The sequence below is a fragment of the Miniopterus schreibersii genome (assembly GCF_964146895.1).
Source record: "Miniopterus schreibersii genome assembly, chromosome: Y".
Lineage (NCBI taxonomy): Eukaryota > Metazoa > Chordata > Mammalia > Chiroptera > Miniopteridae > Miniopterus > Miniopterus schreibersii.
In genome coordinates, this window is record NC_138120.1 from 6,152 (window position 1) to 28,524 (window position 22,373).

A 22,373-nucleotide genomic window follows, 5' to 3' on the forward strand; every position below is an offset into this window, starting at 1 on the left:
GGCGAGTCCACAGGACCGGACGTGCCCTGGACGTCCACCTCTCCACTCAGGCAACACACCCTGGTTGGGTCTGGGACAAGGGCCACTCAAGGCTAAGAGGCCGGACACTTCAGAAAGGACTCAGCCACTTGCTGGAGCTCTGCTGGGAAATCCTGGGCAGGGCTGGGTATGATGCAACCAGACCTGGGATGGGACAGAAGCCAGGCCGTGCTCCGGGGGCCCAGAGTGACCAAGAATGCACAGGGATCAGAGCGTTCGGATAATGAGGTCATGGCCTGACCTCTGACTGCTGACCTGGGGCCACACTCAGGACATCATCCCATCCCCATCCTCTGACTGCTGGGCCCCACAGCAATGGTCAGGGCCTCCTGACGTCCCCACCGGGTCTCGCCACCACAGGCTGGAGGCTGCGAGGGCCGAGGACCCCCTTCCTGCCGGGCAGTGCTGTCCCCACAGTGGGGTCCTGTTCTGGACTCAGGGGTGGCACCTGTGTCCGGGGCCACGGGGCTGTGCTGGGACCTGGCTCCTCCCCCCCTTCCTCCCAGGATTGGGTGTTTCCCGCATCCAATCAGGGTTGAAGGGAGTGTTTTCCCGAAGTGCCCGAGTCTCCAGGGCAGAGGAGAGGGAGCTGGAGCCCAGCTGGGAACTCTGCTGGAGGGACTGCGGCTGGAGGAGGTGAGTGCCGCTCTCCTTCGGGATTGAGTCCCCGAGGGGAGCCGGGCGGGCAGACGGGCAGGGGTGGCAGACGGGCAGGAGGTGCTCCCCGCATGGTCCCCACCTCCTGACCCTCAGGCTCTGACCCCCACCCGGACCCAGAGGGATGGGGCAGAGGGAACCGGGTCCAGGACTGAACCTCCTGGGTTCAGAACTGCTGGGCCAGGGACCCGGGGCTGGGACAAGCCCAGCTGGGCTCCCGGGCCACTGGCCACAGCCAGGAGGGTAAGGACTCAATGCCCCGAGGTCCCCTGTCCTGACACTGCTGGCAGGGCCTCCGTGGTGAGTGTTCGGGGAGCATGGTGAGGACCACGGCAGGAATGCCGCGGGTCTGGCGGCCGTGGGCTCGTCTGCCTGTTTACTCACCTGCGAGCTATTTCCTGAGTGTCTCCACGTGCCAATCACTGCCTGCATGAGCGGTTCGGTCACAGGTGGAGGCTCGGGTGTCTCAACAGCCTGGGCAGGGCAGCCTGGGAACCTGGCCTCGCCCTGCAGCATCTGTGAAACCCAGGGGGTCCCCGAGTCCCATGCTGACGGTGAACCCCAAGGGACTTTGGCATGAGAGGGACCTAGAGGGGGGCCAGGTCCCCATAGACCACTGTGGGGCGTGCTCACCTGAGGCTGGGCAGTAACATGCTCACCTCTTATCCTGAGAATAAATTAACTTGTGCTCAGCAGGCAGAAGGCAGACGCTCAGAGGTGGCAGCTGCAGCCTTAACTTAGGGACCCCTGAGATCTCCTCCCGTTCTGCCCTCCTGGCATTCAGTTCTGGGGGGGCGCAGGGTCAGTCTGGGAACCTGACACAGGCAGGTTTCCTGCATCAAACCCCAACACGTGGGGCAGACCTCCACGGGGGCCAAGGGTGCTGACCTGGGTTCCCCCGGCTCTGCCACCCCCAGGATTGAAGACCTCACAACTCAGACCCCACGGACTCACCACTGAGCCCCTTCTCTTATCCAGGCGGTTGGTATGACCCAAGGGTAGGGGGCCCCTGGAGAGAGAACATGTGCCCCAGCCACCCTGGGGAACTGGCTTGGGGACTCCTAGGTCACTCTGTCTCTGTCTCCCCGTCTGTCTCTCCCTCCCTCTCTGTCCCACTGTCTCTCTATCTCTATTTCTGTATTTCTGTGTCTTTCTTACATCTGTCTGTCTCTGCCTCTCCTCCCTGTCTCTGTCCCTGTCCCTCTGTCCCTTTCTTTGTCTCTCTCTGTCTCTGTTTCTGCCCCTCTTGGTCTCTCTCTCTCTCTCAGAAGCTACTCCCCACTCTCCCCTACAGTCAACTTCCCAAACTGCCCCTGGAAGGAAGTCTGTTTTTCCCTCAAAGCCACGGCCCCTGTGCACCTGAGTCTAACTCTGCACGACCTCGTGTCCTGTCCTTCCTCAGGTCGCTCCGGCTCACCTCTGATGGGCGGGCAGGTGAGCGCGTCGGGCAGCTTCCCAAGCCTGCCCTGCACCAGGAACCCAAATGCAGACTGGATGTCGGCGCTGTGCCCCCGGCTCTGGGACGTGCCCCTGCACCACCTGTCCATCCCAGGTGAGGGCCTGTGTGTCCTCGGGGGGGCACCGGGCTGCAGGATGGGTCCTGAGGGTGGGGAAACTCCAAGAACCGCACACGTGTACACTCATGCACACGCACACATGCATGCACACACATGCACATGCACACACATGCGCATGCGCACACACACGAGTGTCTGCTTCATCTCGCTCGTATGCCCGGCCCGCAGGGTGCATGGTGAACCTCAGGAAACCATGGCTTCGGGGAGAAGTGATGTAGGGGATGTGAGGATGCTGCCTCCCCTGAGCTTGTCCCTGTGTCAGCCTGTCCCTCTGTCAGTGTGTCCCTCCTCTGCGGGAACCCCTGGGATTTCAGGCTCCTCATCTCTGGGTCCCAGGTGTGCCAAGCATCTCCGGCACTTGGCACCTGGAGGGCCCAAAGCTTCGTCAACCTACGAGGGGGCTCGCTATGCAGTTCGGGGACTCTCTCATCCAACTGAAGAATCTTTGTCTCGAGCCTATTTTACTGCAGAAAAGGGCTGCATGCAAAGGTGCTGAACAGATGTCTGGGTGCAGGTGGGGCCCCCGGTGACCAGAGCAGGTGGGCAGCTGCAGGGTGAGGCGCCAGCGCCCAGGACATTGGAGAGATGGCCGCCCAGGCATGTGGGGTGTGCACCAGCGTCCCCGCCCGCCACACCTGCACCGTTAACTTTCAGGAGTTGTCCTCTCAGCTGAGGTGACGCGCACACGGGCACGTCCAGGGGGGTGTGCGGTGACAGCTGTCCCTCACATGCAAACAGCGCAGTGGACAGTCGGGACGCAGCGTCCGGCCCCACGTTTACTGGTTTGGAAAAGGCTGAGTGTTAGTCATAGCAGGTAAAAAATTCCAGTTTGATCATGTTATTTTTTTTTTTTCTTTAGTTTTTTTAATCTTCACCTAAGGAGTGAAGGTACTTTTTCCATTGGCTTGGGGGGGGGGGGGAGAAAGAAAGAAATAGAGGAGAGAGACACTGATGGGCTGGCTCCCACAGGTGCCCCGACCTGAGCCGGGTGGAACCTGCGACCCTCTGTACGCTCTAACCACTGAATGCACCGGCCAGGGCGAGCACATGATTGTTTAAAATATATACAAATGTATCAATATAAATGGGTTATCCCCATATACAGGGTGGGCAAAAGTAGGTTTACAGTTGTTCGTATGGAAAATAATACAATAATAATAATACTAGAATAAACTGTCTTTCCCGTACTCACAACGGCAAACCTACCTTTGCCTCACCCTGTACATGTGTATCCATATATATTATACATAAAATATACCATGTAAATATATAAATGTATAAAAAATACAGAGAGAATTTTAATTTTTTCATCTATCTATATGTTTTCATTTCTATGCAGTTAAGATGTATTGATTATGGGAGTTTCCAGTGGCCACTATAACAAAATACCACAAATCGGATTTCTTAAAGAAAGTCATCTTCTCTCCATCCTGGAGGCCAGACGTTTGAGATCCAGGGGTCCCAGGGCTGAGCTTCCTCCGGAGGCCCCAGGGAGGGTCCTTCCTGCCTCTCCCAGCTCCTGGGGCTCCAGGCGTCCCCGGGCTGGTGGCCGCCTCCCTCCTGTCTCCGCCTCGATCTCCCCAGGCTTCTCCTCTGTGTCTGTGTCTTGTCTTCTGCCTCTTACAAGGACCCTGTCCTTGGGCGTTGGGCCCGCCTGACCCAGGACGACCTCATCTCAGGGCCTTCACTAATCCCGTCTGCAAAGACCTATTTCCAGATAAGGCCCGATCAGCAGGCTCTGTGAGGACGTGAATTTGGGGGGCACCATCCACCCTGCGTGTGTGTGTTCTGGGCATGTTCTCCAAGGGTTTTCCACGTGTTCTCCGCACGTTCCCTGTCAGAGCTCCGCGTGCAGCTCCACGCACAGCTGAGGGGGCACTGAGGTGGCATGTCCGTGGTTTGATTCCAGGCAGCCACGACACCATGACCTACGGCCTGAACCGGAAATCCCCGATATCCCACACCCAGTCCCGGCTGCTGCTGCTGCTGGCCAAGGTTCTGCCGTGTGTTACCCAGCCCGCGGTGCTCAAGTGGTCCGTCACCCAGGTAAGCGTTTTCGGGCTTGGGGGCTGGTTCCTGCGTCACCCTAACCCTCCTGGGCCGGCGCCCTAACCCTTTGGGGGAAAAGAATTAAAAACAAAGCTACCACCAACCCAGAGCCCTCCGCACTGGGGTCAGAGACCAAGAACACAGGTTACTGCAGGATCAGCTCCAAACCGGAATGAGAGACCCATGCAGGCAGCTGCCCAGGGGTCGCAGAGCAGGAGGTGTGTGGCCTCCCGGGCATCTGAGCGGACACTCCCGGTCCCCCGGGGCCGGGTCTCATTGTCCCCAGGTGTGTGTGAGCCTGGGGCCAGGCCTTCCTCCCAGGGGGCTCCTTCCTTCCCCAGGGTCAGGCTCCCCGGCCTGCGGCAGACACCGAGCCGTGGGGCCGGCCAGAGGCACGGTCGAGGGACATACACCCGGAAAAGGAAAGAACCTCCCTTACACGTTTCTCAAGTAAATGCTCCAAGAGAGGGAGCGAGGGGGCGACTCCTCCCTTATTTTTGACAGACAATTAGGCCTGTCCTTTTTATTATTATTATCGATGTCAGAGAGAGGAAGGGAGAGGGAGAGAGAAACATCAATGCTGAGAGCCATGGATCAGCTGCCTCCTGCACGCCAAACCCACAACCCGGGTCTGTGCCCTGACCAGGAATCGAACCCTGACCTCCTGGTGCCCGGGCCAGGCCGTCCTTCCTTTCTTTCCGCCCCATTGCTCTGTTGCGCACACCCCTCCCTTGTTGAGCCAGGGGACCAGGGGTCCTTGTGGGAGCTGAAGAGGAGGGGCCTCCCGAGTTGCTCACGGTGGCCCAGGCTGTGGGTGGGGGCATCCAGGTGGCTTTGGTCCAGGCCTGGGGTGCAGGTGGTGGCAGGTGATGGCAGGTGGTGGCACCAATGTCTGGCCCACCAGGGGACACCCACCCCAGCTCTCTCTACTCTGCTGTGGGCCAGGCCCAGCAAGGTTTGGGGCTCCCTCCCTATGCGCCGGATGCGTTGCCGGGAAACCAGCGCCCCGCCCCATCCCGGGGCTGGGTCCCAGGTAATTGCTTTTCTGGGAGTTTCCATCGCTCCCTGCAGGGGCCCACGTGCGAGTGAAAGTGGGGAAACCACATTCCCAACTCCTGGTACAGGATCGGACAGAACTCCAAACAGTCACGGGGTGCAGCCTTGCTGGAGGGGTGTTGGGGGGGCACTGCTGAAAAAGCTGAAAGCCTGTGGGGAATCGCAGAGGAAATAACCTCGGGTTGTACTTATGCATCCAGGTGCCGGGCGATGGTTCAGTCTACCCAGGTGCATGGCAACCTGGGAGGTTCTGCGACCCCTGAAAGTGATTTTTCTGAGGTACCTGCTGTGCCCAGAAGCTGATTAACATGTAACGTTTGCCAGAGGCAGGCCACGGGAGGGAGGGCGTCACTGTGGCTTTGTAACACAAACGGCTGGGGGACACGAGGGATCCTGCCTGTTAGGGGTCCTCTGGCAGCGGGGGGTCCTGCCCCCAGATCTAAGCAGGGTCAGCCCTGGGCTCCGGATCCCAGGCAGATTTCACTGTCCCCTAGACGGGAGGGACACTCCGACCCTTGGATGCACCTGCAGTTGCTGATTTGCCCTCACAGGGTGCCTGTGGCTCTGGGACTTAGGGCGGCCCATGGGTGATGCTTGCCAGGCCCTCCCCCCCACACTAGGTCTCGCCCGGCACAGCTGCTCCGCCCTGCACCCAGTAGGTCAGTTTCCCAGCTCCCAGCAGGGCCCTGCAGGGCGTAGAAACTGTGCCCTTGGTCTCTCCACCTTTGTGTTGTGTCGCGGCCCCAGCCCCTGGTTGTCACTTGCCTTTTCCATTCCTTTCCACAGGGCGCAGAGCAGCATGTTTACTTTTTGTGTGAATGAGGCTTCCTTCCCTTGTTACTCGGATAGAGGGACAGTGCCGCCGTGCCTCCCGTTTCCCACCTCTGCACCAATTTACCTTTTCCATCACAGCCCCACACTCTCCCTGTCGGATCCGTTTCGCTGTCCCCACCGTGACTCGGGGGGATTGGGGACCCTTGTTCCCCTTCTGTCTCGATTCCTCGTTGCCTTTCCTACAGCTATTTGTGAGATGTTTGTGGGTGAACAGTGCCCGTTGCGGTTGACCTTCCTGGGCATGTTCTGATCTCCGAGGGTCCAGAGGGGTGCCCTGGGCCCCACCCTGGGTGGCTGCGGCCCACAGCAGGGGACTGGGGCCTCCCAGTGACTGCCTGGGAGGAGATGAGACTGGAGATGCCCGAGTCCAGGGTGAGAGCCAAGGGCACATGGATGGCAGGGGCCAGCCCAGTGGCTCCACAGGATGGGGCCCCCACCCCAGGTTCGACCTGTGGCTCCCCAGCCGGTGGGCGGGTCCCCACGCTATGCCGTGACATCGGGTGATACAGGCCACAGTGCGCACCGCTGAGCAAGGCAGCGTGGAGCCCAGGTGGGAGCTGCCGGCACCCGGGCAGACGACCCGCCTTGGCCTGCAGGTGCTGAATGTCACGGAGCAGCTGGACACGGGGGTACGGTACCTGGACCTGCGGATCGCCCACATGCCCGAGGGCCCAGAGAAGAACCTGCACTTTGTTCACATGCTGTACACGACCCTGCTGGTGGAGGTGAGGGGGCCGGGGGTGGGGACCATCCTGCTGGGGGGGCAGGCACGGCCCAGGAGGCTTCCAGCCGCGACGGGCACAGTGGTCCAGCCCTCACTGGGGCGGCTGGGTTCTGCGCGGGAGGGCAGCCGGGTGCTTTCTGTGTTTGCTTGTTTGGAACCTGACCCCTGTGTCCAGTGAGTGTGGCTGGGAGCGTCCTTGACTCCGGCCTGTGTCAAGGCTGTGCCCTCCTGTCCCTGCCCAGGACACGCTCACGGAGATCTCCGAGTGGCTGGAGAACCACCCCCGGGAGGTGGTCATCCTGGCCTGCAGGAACTTCGAGGGGATGACTGAGGACCTGCACGAGTACCTGGTCACCTGCATCAAGAACATCTTTGGGGACATGCTGTGTCCGCGAGGGGTGAGATGGGCAGGGCCTCCCCACAGGTCTCCTGGGAAGGTGAGGGTGAGATTAGAGTGAGGGTGAGATTAGAGCACAGACTCCCTCGGCTCACGGGGTTCCCCATATGGACATGATGCTGAGATGATCCTGGTGCCCACATCCTATGAGCACGTGGTTTCTCTCGGTGCCCCCGGGGCTGCCAGAGCAGCCGACACAGACTGGGAGCCTCAGGACCGTCAGGACGTGTTCTCTCCCCATCCTGGGGCTGGAATCTGAGACCCAGGTGTGGGCAGGGCTGGTGCCTCCTGAGGCCCCTCTCCTTGGCCTGTAGACGCCGTCTCCTGCGTGTCCTCACACGGTCGTCCCTCTGTGCGTGTCTGTGTCCTAATCTCTTCTTATAAGGACCCCAGTCCTATGGGATCAAGGCCACCCTAGTCGCCTCATTTGACCTTAATCGCCCCTCTATGACCCATCTCCAAAGGCAACCCCATTCTGAGGTCCTGGGGGTCAGGGCTTTCACATGAGAATTTTGGGGACACACCTGTGGTTTAATTAAGCAGATAACTCCCTCCGTTGGCTGGTGGCCTCTGGCCTGTGCCCAACCTTCATGCCCGGTACCCTGAAGGGTTAAACCCACGACCATTTAGGTTGACTGACTAGACTCATGTCAACCCTCCATCTCTCCAGTCCCATCCTGTGGGGCCTCGGAAAGCACGTCCCCAACAGACTTGGGCTGAAGCAATGACCACAGTGCTGCCATGGGCCTGGGGACACCCAGTGACTCAGGTCCCCTGGAGGGCACCTGGGGGGGAAAGAGGCTGCCCTGGGGGTGCGCCAGCATCCTGAGTCTCAGTGGGGAAGTCACAGCGGGGGGATGAGGGAGGTGGGGACACGTCCATCCAAGGAGGGAGAGCAGACCGGCACTTTCACCTGTAACACCGACTCCTGGTGACCCTCCTGTTTGGTCAGTAACCAAGTGGGGTCAGGCTGCCCTGAAAGAAAGCGAGTGTCATGTCCTTGTGACAGTCCGGATGTAGGGGCCCCCCACCGCCATCACTGTCCTCTCAGACACCCGGATACCTCCTCCCGGTCTGTCCGTCCCCCTCTCACCTTCCCCGCAGGAGGTGCCGACACTGCGCCAGCTGTGGGCTCGGGGCCAGCAGGTGCTCCTGTCCTACGAGGACGAGTGCACCGTGGGCCGGCACCCGGAGCTGTGGCCGGGGATCCCCTACTGGTGGGGCGACCAGGTGAAGCCCGAGAAGCTGATCCACTACCTGGAGCGCATGAAGCGCTGCGGCCGCCCAGGTGGGTGCACGTCCCATGCGGGGAGGAGGGTCACATGCGTGCTTTGGGCATGACGTGAAGGGGATTTAGAGCAGCATGTGGTGTGTGCATCAACATGTACGTGTGTGTGTGTGCACATGTACACATGATAAGCACATGAGCATCCACGTGCCGTGCCTGTACATGTGTGTACCACAAATCCACGTGTCATGTATGTACATGTGTCGATACAAGCACATGTGTGTACATGGACGTCATGTATGCACACCTGTGTGCACATGCATGTGGGTTTGGTGCAGAAGGCCTGCTTGGTGGCATGTGAGCCCATGGCTCCAAGCAAGGAGCAGCGTGGGATTCCCATGTTTCCGTGGACCTCTGACATCGCCCACAGCCCTGTGGTTTCCCGGCGGGGTCTCCTCACCCCAGTGGCTCTCACTTTCGTAAGGAAATCAGCACTTTTGGGGCAAACGTGCTACACGGGCCCCCGGCTTATTCAGACAGTGTGGTTTTTGCTTCGGCGTAGCTGCCAGCTTGAAGAAGGGAACTGTTCTTGCTTATGGAGTCTGTGGTTTTGACGGTTTAGATCTGTGGTCAGGGGCGCATGGCTGTGTCCATGGCCACTTTGACCTCCTGGGTCCCAGTTCGTATCACAGACACCCCGATGAGTCTGGTGTGTGTGACACTTGATGGCCTATCTCACGATTCACACAGCTGCTCCCTCTGAGCCGATGTGAGTGTGCGTTTCAAACAGCAGAGCTAGCCGTGGGGGCCCGTCCATCACTGGTGACACGTCTGTGAGCGCCCAGCCTTGTGCCCAACCCAGGTGCTCTTACCCTCTGGATCCCCTGGTCCCTGGTTCCCATGTGAGCAGCATCCCCGCCTTCATCCAGGTCCACACACTGAGCTTTGCCTCATTCTCAGTTCGGCTGGTTTTTGCAGAAAGACTCTTGCTTTGGTGGCCGGTTCTGGTCTGTGTTGTTAATGGCTGGGTGGGTCTTCACAGGGGGTCTGGGGGGAAGGGTCCTGGCTCAGACCTGCCTGGACGTTGGACTCGACCAGGTCCCACTGTGTGGGCGGGGCCAGGCCTGTGAGAGGACCCAGGCTGGAAACAACCCAGAAGCCCACCCTCCCGTGAACGGACAGACGGGTGGTTCCAAGTGAGTGGGTGGACAGATGGTCCGTCCTACGTTGGGTCTAGCTCATGGGGACTAGGACGTGGACATCTTTGGGGACATTATTCTGTCTACCACTGTCCTTCAGGGTCATTTTCTCGCCGCACCCTCTGTGTGGGAGGGATACCCGAGTTTCACCCCATTGCCAGTTCTCATTTCTGAAGCAGGCCCCTCGGGGGAAGAGAGCGGGTGCCTAGGTAGCTCAGGTGGAGGTTCAGTCACAGTCCCTGTCTCCCCCTGCTGCAGGCGGGCTGTTTGTGGCCGGCATCAACCTCACGGAGAACCTGGAGTACATCCTCGCGCACCCGTCCGAGTCCCTCAAGAAGATGACGCTGCCCAACCTGCCGCGCCTGAGCGAGTGGGTCCGTGAGCAGTGCCCGGGGCCAGGCCCCAGCTGCACCAACATCATCGCGGGCGACTTCATTGGCGCCGACACCTTCGTCAGCGACGTCATAACACTCAACGAGAAGCTGCTTGGGTGCTGACCTCCCTCCGTCTCCGCACGTGGGTGGCGCCAGGACTCACCCTTCCTCCCTCTTGGCTGCTTGGGCACGAAAGAATGGGGGGGGCGTCGCGGGCAGCATCCCTCAGCCCCCTGGGAGCCCCCAGTGGTGGCCCTGGCTTCACTGGCCTCAGTGTCTCTGGTGAATTCAGTGACTATGCTGAAGATTAAACGACTACGGGGTCACGTCTTCACGGAAGGAGTTACCTGGAATTGTGGGTTCTGTTCTCCAGGTTTGGACCTGCTGTCCGTGGTCACCCACGAGAAATGCTCAGAGGTGTCCCCTCACCTGGGGGCTTCCGGAGCAGCCGAGTGGCATCCTGACGCTTCCAGGGGCTGCTGGAGGCCTCGGTGGGATCATGCCAGTGGGATGGGACTGAGCGCAATGGACTCTCCTGAGCAAAGGACGGGGGGCCCTGGCCAGCGGGCTCAGTGGTTAGAGCGCCAGCCTGCACACCGAAGGGCCGCAGCTTCGGTTCCCAGTCAAGGGCACGTACCTGGGTTGCAGGTTCAGTCCCCAGCCCTGGTTGTGGGGCATGCAGGAGGCAACCAGTCGGTGTGTCTCCCTCACATCCATGTTTCGCTCGCTCTCAACCTCCCTTCCACTCTGTAAAAATCAATGGAAAAAATATCCTTAGGTGAGTATTCACCAAATAAAATAAAATATAAAATTAAATTAAATTAAATAAAAAACAGGGACTGTTTCTAATTCCAGAGAAACCAGGGCCTGTCCCTTCTTCCCCTCCACCCCGGCCGGCAGGCTTCCTGGGGTGGCTGCCGTTGCTGCTGTTTCTGGCTGTGAAGGTCGGAAGGAACCTAAGGGACCCTGGGAGTGTCCTGGTAGGACCAACGTGAACGTGTTGAGCACACTGCCCCCATTTCCCAGAGGCCGCCTTTGCATGTGCTTCATGCAGGTGAGCACACGGGTGTGGGCCGTGTCCTACGAGGTCGTCCTGCCAGCTGGGGCTGCCTCCATCCCTGACCTCACAGCTGTCCCTCCTCTGTGCACATCCACTGTCACGTGGCACCTCCAGTGAGGTCCCCAGGGCCCCCTCCTCCCGGGCACACGGCCAGGCAGGACCTTCACGCCTGGCGAGGGCCCGGAGTGGGGCTTCCCAGCCCCCAGGGGTGAAAATCAGGCAGCAAGCTCACAGCTAACCCTCCCCTTCCAGGGACAGTCCCATCTCCCATCTCTCTTGTCTATGAGGATCCGTTCACAGGGACAGTCCCATCTCCCGTCTCTGACTACGAGGCATCCGTTCACAGGGGCAGCTATCATCGCTGTATTTTTTTTTTAATCCTCACAGAAGGATATTTTTTCCATTTCTTTTTTAGAGAAAGTGCAGGGAGGGCGGGGGAGACAGGAACTTCGGTGTGAGACACCGCAACAGGTTGCCTCCCGCATGGGCCGACGTAGGAGTGGGGTGGAAGGAGTCGGAACCCAAGATCCTTCCTTTGGTGCCTGGGCTCACGCTCTAACCGCTGACCCACACTGGCCAGGGCAGCGACAGGTTCTCGTGCGGCTCCTGTTCGGGAACATCCCTCGTAAATGTAAGGGCACCCGACACAAGGGCTTCTTAGGACGGTCTTGAAAATCACTGCTGAATCTGTGTTGGAATGTGTTCTCTTTGGGATTAAATGAGTCACTTCCCAAAAGGATGTCATTACTTAACAAGGGCCCCTGCGACCCATACATGGAGCCGGGGCCAGCCACGGGCCACCTCAGGTGTCCACTCTGCTGGGTCAGCCACCCACGGAGCTCTGTGCCGGGGTTTCGGGCTCGATCTCCAGTATGGGGCGTGCAGGAGGCAGCTGATCGATGTTTCTCTCTCTCTCCCTCTCTCTGAAATCAATGAAAATGTATTTAAACAATTGAATTGTACCTCCTCCCACCTGTTCATCTTTGCTTTATAAATCCAAAGACCAGATCAATGCTTTTAGTACCGTCATATTTTTAACTTCAAAGATTCTGTGTGTTTTTTTAATATATCTTTATTGATTTCAAACAGAGGAAGAGGGAGAGACAGAAACATCAATGATGAGAGCGTCATTGATCGGCTGCCTCCTGCACGCCCCCGACTGGGGATCAAGCCCGCAACCCAGGCATGTGCCCTGACCGGGAATCAAACCACGATCTCCTGGATCCTAGGCCGACGCTCAACCGCTGAGCCACGCCTCGCTGGGCTGTATTTAATTTTAAAGATGAGTCTGTGAGACTTTTGTGTTTGAGGGATGTTCTTCCTCTCCCAATACTGTCCCTTGTCAGATAGGTGGTGGGCACTGCGGGGTCTGCCCAGCCCCACCGCCTGCCTCCCTCCCACCCACTCAGGGTTGTTCTCAGGGCCCTGGCTCCTCTGGGCACAGTGGACCCGTAACTGGGAGGGGACAAGCCCATCTGGGGTGGGGAGTGGTGAGGCCAGGACTCTGTCCCAGCTCTGCACTCAGCCTGCCGGGTCCCTGGAGCCCAGCTCTCGGGGGGCGCCGGGTAAACTGTGTCCCACGTGGGCGGCTCTCAGGGGCCCTTGTACTCCCATCCCACACTCAGGATCCCACATGTGTGGCTGTGCCTGGGCGGCTATAACACGTGACCACAGTTGGAAGCTTCAAACAGCACAGATTTACTCAGTTCTAGAGTCAGGAGTCTGAGTGGGTCTCACGGGGCTGTCAGGTGTCCCAGGGCTGGCTCCTCTGGAGGCTGCAGGGACAGTCTGTGTTCTTGTCTCCAGCTTCTGGAGGCACTTGCAAGGCTGGGTAGGTGGCCCCTCCTGCGTCTGCAGAGCCAGCACCATGGCTCTCAGCTTCCTCTGACTCAGCTTCTGGGTCTGTCCTCACATCCTGTCTGACTGTGACCTGCCACCTCCCTTTATTAGGACCCTGTGAGGACCTAATAAAGGGACCCATGTAGGGCCACCAGGGTAACGCACTCATCCCCATCTCAGGACCCTGACCTTGGTCTTGTCTGCATGGTCCTTTTGCCCATTAAGGTGACATCACAGGTCCCCAGGGTCAGGATGTGGACATCTCTGGGGACAGGATTCTGGCTTCCATACCTTCCCAAGTTGAGTTTCCCCAGCATGGCTGAGTCAGGCAGCCAGGGGTGGGGTGGGGTGAGGACGTGACAGGGCCTGTTCACTGTGTGTCTTGGAGCCTCATAAACAAGGACCTGCTCTGGAGTGTTTAGGAGGTTTACCCACATGCTGCCTACAAGCTCAGGAGACGGGGAGAGAGTATTTTCTCAGGATGCTGACGTCTGGGACAACTTAAGAAACACCCTGTAACAGCAAAAACACAGCTAAGGAAAAAAATTACATAAAAACTTTTTCTGGGTGAGAAAAGGGAGAGAGCCTCCCTTCCCCTCAGCATTTCATTTAGGAACGTGCTCACTCTCGGGTCTCTGGGAAGCATGTGAGTCTCCAAAAGCTGAAAGACCTCGGCTAGGTTCGTGAGGCCAGGACTCTGTCTCGGGCCTGTCGGCATTCAGAGCAGCAGTCTCTGCAGTTTTGCTCCAGGATGTGACTTCCTGCTGTGAACGAATCCAGAAGTTAGATTTCCTTTGGACAAAGGCTAGTTTGTGAACACAAGAACCAAGGTTTAACATCCAGTAGCTGAAATGTCCGGGCGGGAAACTAGTCCACAGGAGGCGCCCACATGTCTGACCACGACCACTGATATCCAGCCACGATCACAGAGGAGGGACCGGCCTAATTCTCAGGCTGAAAGGACTATCCCCAGGCCACAGCTGTCCAGTCATTCTGGAAAGAGCTTCCGGAATTTCCCGTAGGCGGAGTTGCTGATGATGACCTTGACGTCGGCAACATTGGCCTCTGGGACCACATGCACGTCCTGCACCGTGGCCTCTCTGTGCAGCCAGCTGGGGGGAAGGGGCAGGTTAGGGAGACAGGTTGGCACTAAACTGCAAGCTCAGGGTAACTTTTTGCCCTGGGTGACCCAGCCCACACTCAGACCTCCGCTCTCATGGTGGCACAGCCCAGCGGGGCCCCTGGCAGTCACATGCGGGGCGATTAAGTCAGATTTGTGCTCAGAACACAGAGCTCTCTGAGCATCCCGCACGCACCACAGGCTGCACAGCCCCCCTGGCACCAGCCCCCCCCCCCCCGCCGCCCCACAGCTCCACGCACCTCAGCTGGGGCCCTGCCAGCCGCACTCGGAGGGTCAGGACCTGTCTCCCCGTGGCTCTCAACACGGCGTCCTCCAGCTCAGCCTTAAGCTCCTCCAGGCCCAGCCCCAGGAGGGCAGACACGGCGATGGCACCTGGCTCTGACGGACAATACCTGTGTGCAGACGGCCGCAGACATGGCTCAGCCGAGGACAGCCGAGTGAGGTTCCCACAGGACCCTGCCCACAGGACCCCGACTGTGACCTTCAGTCAGTCCCAGGGGAGGCACAGCCCCACCAGAGGGGCAGATAAAGGGAGCAATGGTTAAACCACGAAGAGGCTGGGGTGAAATATAGGGCCTGCAGAGTGCAGAGCAGGTCACCCCCACGCATGCCACTCTGGGGGTCCTTTAGTGGTTGCTGTGACAGGCAGCATCTGTGAGAAGGGTGCTCTGATCCCCTTCCCCTCCTGAGCCAGCCAGCTGCTGTGGGAATGGAGGCCCCAGGTCCCGGGTAGGGCCTGGGCGGGGCCACTCACCCGGGCACCAGGTCCACCTTGTTGTGCACCTCCAGCACGGAGTCTAGGAGTGGGGCAGGAAGACCCAGGCCGCGCAGGGCCGCGAGCACGCTGACCTTCTGCAGCTCCGTCTCGGGGTGGCTCAGGTCTCGCACATGCACAATTACGTCCTGAGGAGGAGAAGGGCCATGTGGCCGGGACTTGCAGGGCCACCAGTCTCGGCCCCACACAGAGACCCGCCCAGGATAGGTTGGGAGAAGGTGGGAGCTGCCCCACGCTGACCCCAGGCCTGGGTGGGACCTGAGGGCGGGGCTCCGGAGACCACACACCTAGCTCCTGTGGACAAGGCCTCTCGTTGGGGTCCTGCCCTGGCCACTCCTGGTACAAGGGACTCAGGAGCCTCCTCATCCTGTCCCCACCCCCACCCCCACCCCCCAGGTGCTGGCCAACCAGCCACCCAACAGGGCTTCACTCAAAGCTTTGGACTGTTTCAACCTTCAGTGAAATCTTCAAAGTTTCCGTAATTTCACATTTTCAAGGTTGCTTTCTTCCTACTTTTCCACATTTTACAGGTTGATTCATTATGCAAAATTTGGGAAATGCAGAAAAGATACAAAAGCCACCTGTGATTCGGCCTCTAGAAAAAGATACCACAGATATCTGGGGTATTCACTTCTGGGCTCTTTTTGGGGGGAACTTAAATTTTTTAAAATGTTCTATTTCATAAAAGTCTTAGATTTTCAGGAGACATGAACTTGTGAAGGAAGCAAGAGTTGTCTCGTGGCCCCAGCCGCCGCTGCAGTACCTCTGACGTCACTGGGGAGTTTGTCGTGCCCAGGGCGGCACTGGGACTTCTCCTGAGTATCCCCAGTGTGGCTCAGATGGCCAGCCCCGCCCACCCCCTCACCGAGTGGGCCACGTCCTCCAGGGTGGCAGAGAAGGACTCGATCAGGCTGTGGGGCAGCTGGGACAGGAAGCCAATGGTGTCCATGTAGATGACGGTCATGCGGGACGGCAGGGAACCCGCGTGGGCCGTGATGTCCAACGTCGCGAACAGCTGGTCCCGGGGTTGCACAGCCAAGTCCCCCGTCAGAGCCTTGATCAGCGTGGTTTTCCCTGCACATTGGGGACAATGACACGCGTGCGTGAGAGTCTCCACACATCTCCCACGCCTGCTGCAGGGGAAGGACCCCGGCTGTTCGCCTACACAGCCAGGTAGTGTTTGCACTCCCTGGAAGGCAGGAATTTACACGTATGTCATTATGACTATTTTTGTTAATCCCCACCCGAGGATATTTTCCCATTGCTTTTCAGAGTGGAAGGAAGAGAAAGAGAGGGAAACATTGATGAGAGAGAGAGAGGGAAACACTGATGAGAGAGAGAAAGAGGGAAACATTGATGAGAGAGTGACACATTGATGTGAGAGAGACACATGGATTGGTTGCCTCCCGCACATGACCTGACCAGGCCTGGGATCAAACCTGCAACCCAGGTACCTGCCCTTGACTGGGAATTGAACCCGAACCCTTCAGTCTGCAGGCCGACACTAACCACTTAACCACTGAGCCACACCGGCCTGGACTGTTGCTCAGAGATTGAAAATATCCATTAATGAGGGCATCTGGCCCACTGTCCGGAGCTGAACAAACACACTGCTAACATGACAGGAGCCATGGGCCTGAGCAGCCAAGAGCACTGTCTAGTATGTTCTCACTGTCACCTGGTCCTTGGTGACCACCACAGCCGTCGTCTTGGCAGGTGGGTTCCCCTAAAACACACCAGCCCAGCCCTGGCCGGCGTGGTTTAGTGCTTGGAGTTGGCCTGTGCACCAAAGGGTCCAGGGTTCAATTCCTGGTGAAGGGCAAGTACCTGGGTTGCAGGTTCAATCCCCGGCCCAGTTGGGGCACATGCAGGAGGAAACCCATTGACAGGTCTCTGTCACATCCATGTTTTTCTCTCTCCTTCCCTCCTTCCTTTCTACTCTCTAAAAATTAGTGAAAAAAATATCCTCGGGTGAAGATTTAAAAAACAAAACAAAAATAAAAACCACACCAGCCCAGCATAGGGGCAGGCCCTCCACGTCTCAGGTGCACCCACTCACCACAGTTGGTGTACCCCACCACAGAGACCACCGGAAACTCCCGCCGCCTGCGCTGCCGCCCCAGGAGCTGCCGCTTCCTCCGGAGTCTCTCCAGGGCCTTGCGAATCTTCATTTCCTTTTCTTTCATGAGACGCTGCTGCACCTGCATGAAGGATTCTCCTAAAAACAGCCAACGTGGTGAGTCAGGGAGCCGGTTCGGGAGGAAAATGCAAGACCAGCTATGTAACAGAGGCCCCTGCAGGACACAGACAGTGTGCCCAACGCCCTAGGCGGCTGCCACCGCAGCACCTCATGTTCTGAGAACAGCTCTGCCCAGCAAAAGGCAGCCTAGGCTCCAACTTTTTTAAAAAATGTTTTTATTAATTTTTTTAGAGAGAGAGAGAGAGCGAAACATCAATAATAGAAAGAACCATCAATCGGCTACCTCCTGCATGCCCTCTACTGGGAATCAAGCCCACAACCTGGGCATGTGCCCTGACTTGGAATCAAACTGATGACCTCTCCACACATGAGCTCAACCACTGAGCAACACCAGCCGGGCCATGCCTCTAACTTCTGCCTTCTGAGGTCACCTGGGTTCCCCTTCCCTCAGCAGGAAGTAGGAGGCTTGGAAGAACAGCTCCCGATATCCTCAGTGGGCTGAGTGGTACCCCCAAACATATACGTCCATATCCTGGCCTCCTGAACCTAGGATCAGGACTTTATATGGAAACAGGGTCTTTGCAGATGGATTAAGTGAAGGATCTCAGAGGAGGTTGTCCTGGGTCAGGGTGGCCCTACATCCAAGGACAGGGTCCTTATAAGAGACAGAAAAGGAGACACAGACATAGAGAAGTCACGTGGAGATAGAAACAGAGATGGGGGGATGCGGCCACCCGCCCAGGGACGCCTCGAGTCCCAGAAGCTGGAAGAGGCAGGAAGGACACTCCCTGGAGCCTCTGGAGGGAGTGCGGCCCTGGGACCCCCGAATCTCAGACGTCTGGTCTTCAGGACAGAGAGGGCTTGAATGTCTCTTGTTTTAACCCTGGGTTTGTGGTCATTTGTTACAACTGCCCTAAGAGCACCTGGACCCCAAACTTGTTTCATATGATGGCAGACAAGGCCCACGTGCAGGCCTGGCCTCACTAGGACTGTTTGGGGACGCTGTCCCCTTCCCAGAGGTGGCTGCCGTGACTTCCCCACTTCCCAGCACCTGGTAACAAAACCCTGGACACGTTACCTGACCCCATGATGTAGCGAGAGCTACCTCCATATCCGTCCAGGTTGTTTTTCATTTTGGACCTGTCGTGGAAACAGGGCCACTCAGCATATGAGAGAAGATGCACAGGCCCATCGGGGAGCATGGAGCAGGCTCAACAGTCAAATGTGAGGATGGGGACAGAACTTTGGGTGGGGCCTCTGACGGACAGAATGAGTTCACAGGGGTTCTCTCCTGCATGTGCCTTCACTGTCAGGGACACAAGGTCCCACAGTGGGCAACGTTTCTCAAGGAGGGACGAGCCGCAGCAGGTGTCCAGCAAGCTATGCTATCCAAGAGGACATGTCCAGCCAGGTTCTGTCCTTACTACACCCGAGCAACAGTCGAACACAAGAAAACAAGCAGGGGGGTCTGTTGTCTGTCAACAGCTGGTATTGTACCAGTACCTGAGCAGGGGGAGCTCGGCCAGGGCCACCTGCAGCCGTGCCTCCTTGGTCCGGGCGTTGCAGCGGAAGATGTGCAGGACCACTGTGAATCGGTCAAACACCTGCACGCGCCAGGCGGCCTCCAGCTCTTTCTGGAGAAGGAGAGTGTGTGAGGGGACCTGCTGGGGAGCCCAGCCCCACCCCTGGGTCTCCGGGAAGGGGGACCTATCACTGTCTGAAACCCCATGTCCTCTGTCCCTCCTGGGAAGGCTGACCCCAGGCCCCGGCAAAGACGGTGGACAGCACAGTGGACCCCGAGTACCTTGGTGGGCGCAGACATCCTCTCCACGTTCAGGAAAATAGCCGTGATTCCCGACAATCCCCTAATTTTCTCTAAGGGAGAGGGGATCTCATCAGGGTCTCCATTTCAGGGACACGTGTTGCACTTCGATTGGCTCTGTCCCCGGACTCTCTGAGAAGGGTGTTCGGGCAGCTGGGATGTGCACTGGGGTCCAGAGGAACCCCGGGATCCATGTCCAGGCATGTGGGTCTCAAAAACACTCACAGAGGTGACATGACCCCATAACATGGCCCCACGGGGACTGAATGCACCTAAGACTTGGGGAGACACAGGCAGGGAGCACCCTCCTGCTGGCTCGCTACCCACAACAACATGGGGTGGGGACTGTCAGGGGTCCCAGGAAAAAGGGGTTTATGGGCAGGACCCACATCAGGTGTCTAGAGTGGGCAGCCGGGAGGGAGGGCAGGGCTAGGGGCCGCCCCACTCAGCTGCCCCCGGGGGCTCCATGGACCTCAGATCCAAGTCCTGGTGAGGCCGCCTCCGTCCTGCCCAGCGACAGCCTGTGGGTGCTGCTCCTCCAGGGAGGAGGGGGAAGGGGCAGGGACAGCGCCCTGGACCCACCCGTCAGGTGCTCCAGGGTGCCCTTGCCGAAGATGAGCTTGCTGTCGGGCGTCTTGGTCGGCACCACCATCGTCTCCACCACCGCCCAGCTGTCCAGCGTGTGGACCAGCGCTTTCGCCTCCGCCACCTGCCACTCGGCTTCGGGGAGAGACGCGTCCTTGGTGACGGCGCTTCCGGCGGGCTCGGGGGCAGGCAGGGACGGGGGACACTTAAGCCCCACAGCCCCGGCCCCTCGGAGCCCTGCGCCCCCATGGAGCGCCCCCTCTCAGAGCCCAGCCCCTCTGCATCTGTCCTGGGAGCCAGAGCCTCGAGCTGCCGCCCCTGAGCTTGGCACGTGGAGCCCCGCCCCCTGGAGCCCGCCCCTCGGCTCCTCACCTTATTATAACGAACCCCGAAGCCCCGCCCCAGTTACAAGCCCCGCCCCCTCAGCGCCCGGCCGTCCACCCCTGAGGCCCCGCCCCCGAGGCCCCGCCCTATTAGTACTGCCGCGGAAACCCGGTCTCAGCTCCCGGTCCAGTTCCAGTCCCCGAAGCCCCGCCCCCAGGCTTCCGGCCCTCGGAGCCTGGCCCCATAAGGTCAAGCCATTGAAACCCCTTGAATCTCGCCCTATGAGGTCCGGCCCTTAAATGCCCCCGTCTCCCCGCCCCATAGGGTCAACCCAGTGAAACCCCGCCCCTCTGCTCCCCGCCCTGAGTTCCAGCCCTCGGCGTCCCCGCCCCTGAAGCCCCGCCCCCTGAGGTCCAGCCTTTAAAACCCGCCCTGGGCCCCGCCCCTGGCCTCCCCGTCCTATCAGGTAAAACCAGTGAAACCCCGCCCCCAGGCTCCCCGCCCTATGAGTTCCAGCCTTCGGCGTCCCCGCCCCTGAAGCCCCGCCCCCTGAGGTCCAGCTTTTAAAGCCCGCCCTGGGCCCCGCCCCTCGCCTCCCCGTCCTATCAGGTAAAACCTGTGAAACCCCGCCCCTCTGCTCCCCGCCCTATGAGTTCCAGCCCTCGGCGACCCCGCCCCTGAAGCCCCGCCCCCTGAGGTCCAGCCTTTAAAGCCGCCCTCGGAGCCCCGCCCCCCGCGCCCGGTCACCTCGCGTCAGCTGCGGCTTCCCCGGTCCCCACTTGACCTCAGGGTGAACCAGGCACACGCGCTGGGCGCCGGCGGGCAGCAGGGGCTCCGTCCGCAGCAGCTCTTCCTCTTCCTCCTCCGCATCTTCTGGCTCCTCCTCCGCCTCTCCGGCTCCGCTTCTCCGGCCCTCCGCCCGTGGGCCGCGGCCTCCGCCCCCTCGCCCCTGCAAGCCCCCCGCACCCCCGCGGCCGAAGGCGGCGAGCGTGCGCTCGGGACAAGGTGGTGGTGACGGCGGCGGCGCGGCCCTCAGAGCCCAGCGGCCCCTGACCACGCGAGTGAGCCAGGCCCCCGGGCGGACGGCGGCCCGCAGGGTCCACATCCCGCGCGTGGCGAACGCCATGGGGCGGGGCCTCGGGGACGTGCCACGTACGGACTCCCCATTGGCCGCGCGGTGTCACGTGCTCGTCGCTGCCTGATTGACTTGCGGTCGCTGGCTGGGGCGATGGAGCGCGCGGTGCCGGAGCGGGGATGTGATTCTCTTCGGCGCGGGGGGCTCCGGGCGGAACCCGCGACGGGAAACACCACAGGCAAGCAGGCTCCGGCCCGGACCCTCGGCGGGCGCTCCCTCCACCTGGCGCCTTCCTGGCCTCTGCGCGAGGTCGGGGGTCGGTCCTGGGTGCCATCCCTGTCCCGGGGGCCCCAATTTTGTTTTGGGAGTCCCATTGCATCCCTGGCGGTCCCAGATTTTGCCTTGGGGTGCTACCCTGTCCCCGAGGGTCCCGGACTCTGCCTTGGGGCTCCCATCCCATTCCTAGAGGGTCCCAGATCCAGCTTGGGGGTCTGTGTGTCCCCGGAGTTTCAGACTGCCTTGGGGGGGGTCACATCCAATTTCTGGAGGTCCCAGGTGTAGCCTTGGGCGTCCAAGTGCCCCCTAGGGATCCCATCCCATTCCTGGGGTTCCCTGGCCCACCTTTGGGGGTCCAAGTGCCCCCAAGGGGTCCCAGACTCTGCCTTGGGGGGGTCCTATCGCAGTCCTGGGGGCCCCTGATCCAGATTTGGGCGTCTAAGAGCGCTTGGGGGAGGGTGTGCCAAGTGCGCCCAGTGGGTCCCAGATTCATCCTTGGGGCTGCGATTCCGTCGCCAGGGGCCCCAGACCTTGCCTTCGGCATCAGAGGCCATCGCCAGGGGACCCGAACAAACCCAGCTGGTCGCTGTGTCCTGGGCAATGATAGCAGAGCCCACTGCGTGCAGCAGAGAGAGGTGGGCTGGTGTTTATAAAGCGCCCGTTTTAGACCCAGGAAGCAGGGGGTCAGGGTTCGATTCCAGGCCGGGACACATGCCCTGGGCTGTGGGCTCCATCCCCCGTCGGGGGCGAGCAGGAGGCAGCTGAGCCATGACTCTCATCACTGATGTTTCTCTCCCTTCCTCTCTCTGAAATCAGTAAGAACATTTTTTAAAAAGAAAGTGCCCCTCCTGTTCAGACTGCTGTCAGCGGTCTCCTTTCTGCAAAACAAAGTGCAGCCTTCAAAGGGGCACAGAAATCCCAGCTGTCACTGGGTGAGGGTCGGGGGGAGTCTTGTTTTCACGCAGGACAGTTTTAATCCAAACGTTCCTTTTTAAATGTGCAGAAATGTCCGTGGCTTCTGGCTGGTCCCCCTGCTGCTCCGGACTGCACAAAGAATGTGGGTGGATGGGTCCATGGGGAAACCTCGAGGTCCCTGGTCTGACGTGGGCAACTTTGTTCCCTCGACTGACCAACATGTCAGA

The 22,373-nt window shown here is 59.6% G+C and overlaps 2 protein-coding genes across 9 annotated transcripts; one reads left to right on the plus strand and one right to left on the minus strand.

Annotated features, from left to right (window-relative positions):
• The first annotated feature begins 222 nt into the window (after window positions 1-222).
• Window positions 223-12,496, plus strand: LOC308551962 (PI-PLC X domain-containing protein 1-like). Of its 7 annotated transcripts, XM_081126884.1 has the most exons (10): window positions 618-675; window positions 2,099-2,248; window positions 4,183-4,319; window positions 6,809-6,937; window positions 7,179-7,334; window positions 8,438-8,621; window positions 10,019-10,276; window positions 10,508-10,912; window positions 10,990-11,188; window positions 12,284-12,496. In XM_081126884.1, the coding sequence occupies exons 2-7, from the start codon at window positions 2,119-2,121 to the stop codon at window positions 10,255-10,257; spliced, it is 975 nt and encodes a 324-aa protein (XP_080983010.1). In that variant the 5' UTR covers window positions 618-675; window positions 2,099-2,118; the 3' UTR covers window positions 10,258-10,276; window positions 10,508-10,912; window positions 10,990-11,188; window positions 12,284-12,496. The 7 variants fall into 7 exon arrangements, with proteins under 7 accessions (XP_080983013.1, XP_080983011.1, XP_080983009.1 ...); XM_081126887.1 differs by lacking the exon at window positions 12,284-12,496 and adding an exon at window positions 1,614-1,677 and having other exon boundaries at window positions 223-675; window positions 10,508-11,926; XM_081126886.1 differs by lacking the exon at window positions 12,284-12,496 and adding an exon at window positions 1,614-1,681 and having other exon boundaries at window positions 612-675; window positions 10,508-12,203.
• Window positions 12,486-21,023, minus strand: LOC308551961 (putative GTP-binding protein 6). Of its 2 annotated transcripts, none has more exons than XM_081126881.1 (10): window positions 20,628-21,023; window positions 19,554-19,691; window positions 18,954-19,024; window positions 18,653-18,783; window positions 18,228-18,289; window positions 17,009-17,167; window positions 15,815-16,023; window positions 14,929-15,077; window positions 14,414-14,566; window positions 12,486-14,145 (listed from the first exon to the last, which is right to left on the minus strand). In XM_081126881.1, the coding sequence occupies exons 1-10, from the start codon at window positions 21,004-21,006 to the stop codon at window positions 14,022-14,024; spliced, it is 1,575 nt and encodes a 524-aa protein (XP_080983007.1). In that variant the 5' UTR covers window positions 21,007-21,023; the 3' UTR covers window positions 12,486-14,021. The 2 variants fall into 2 exon arrangements, 1 of the variants encoding a protein (XP_080983007.1); XR_013998076.1 differs by having other exon boundaries at window positions 13,576-14,145; window positions 14,958-15,077; window positions 20,628-20,985.
• Between the last annotated feature and the right edge of the window lie 1,350 nt (window positions 21,024-22,373).

What these genes read in the sequence shown, in the direction of transcription:
- LOC308551962 (XM_081126887.1), top strand. Translation starts at nt 2,119, where the DNA reads ATGGGCGGGCAGGTGAGCGCGTCGGGCAGCTTCCCAAGCCTGCCCTGC. An exon ending in ACACGACCCTGCTGGTGGAG is followed by an intron (nt 6,938 to 7,178) that starts GTGAGGGGGCCG and finishes GTCCCTGCCCAG; the next exon opens with GACACGCTCACGGAGATCTC. An exon ending in GAAGCGCTGCGGCCGCCCAG is followed by an intron (nt 8,622 to 10,018) that starts GTGGGTGCACGT and finishes CCCCTGCTGCAG; the next exon opens with GCGGGCTGTTTGTGGCCGGC.
- LOC308551961 (XM_081126881.1), bottom strand. Translation starts at nt 21,006, where the DNA reads ATGGCGTTCGCCACGCGCGGGATGTGGACCCTGCGGGCCGCCGTCCGC. An exon ending in TCGCTACATCATGGGGTCAG is followed by an intron (nt 17,168 to 18,227) that starts GTAACGTGTCCA and finishes GGCTGTTTTTAG; the next exon opens with GAGAATCCTTCATGCAGGTG. An exon ending in CTGGCAGGGCCCCAGCTGAG is followed by an intron (nt 14,146 to 14,413) that starts GTGCGTGGAGCT and finishes CCTTCCCCCCAG; the next exon opens with CTGGCTGCACAGAGAGGCCA.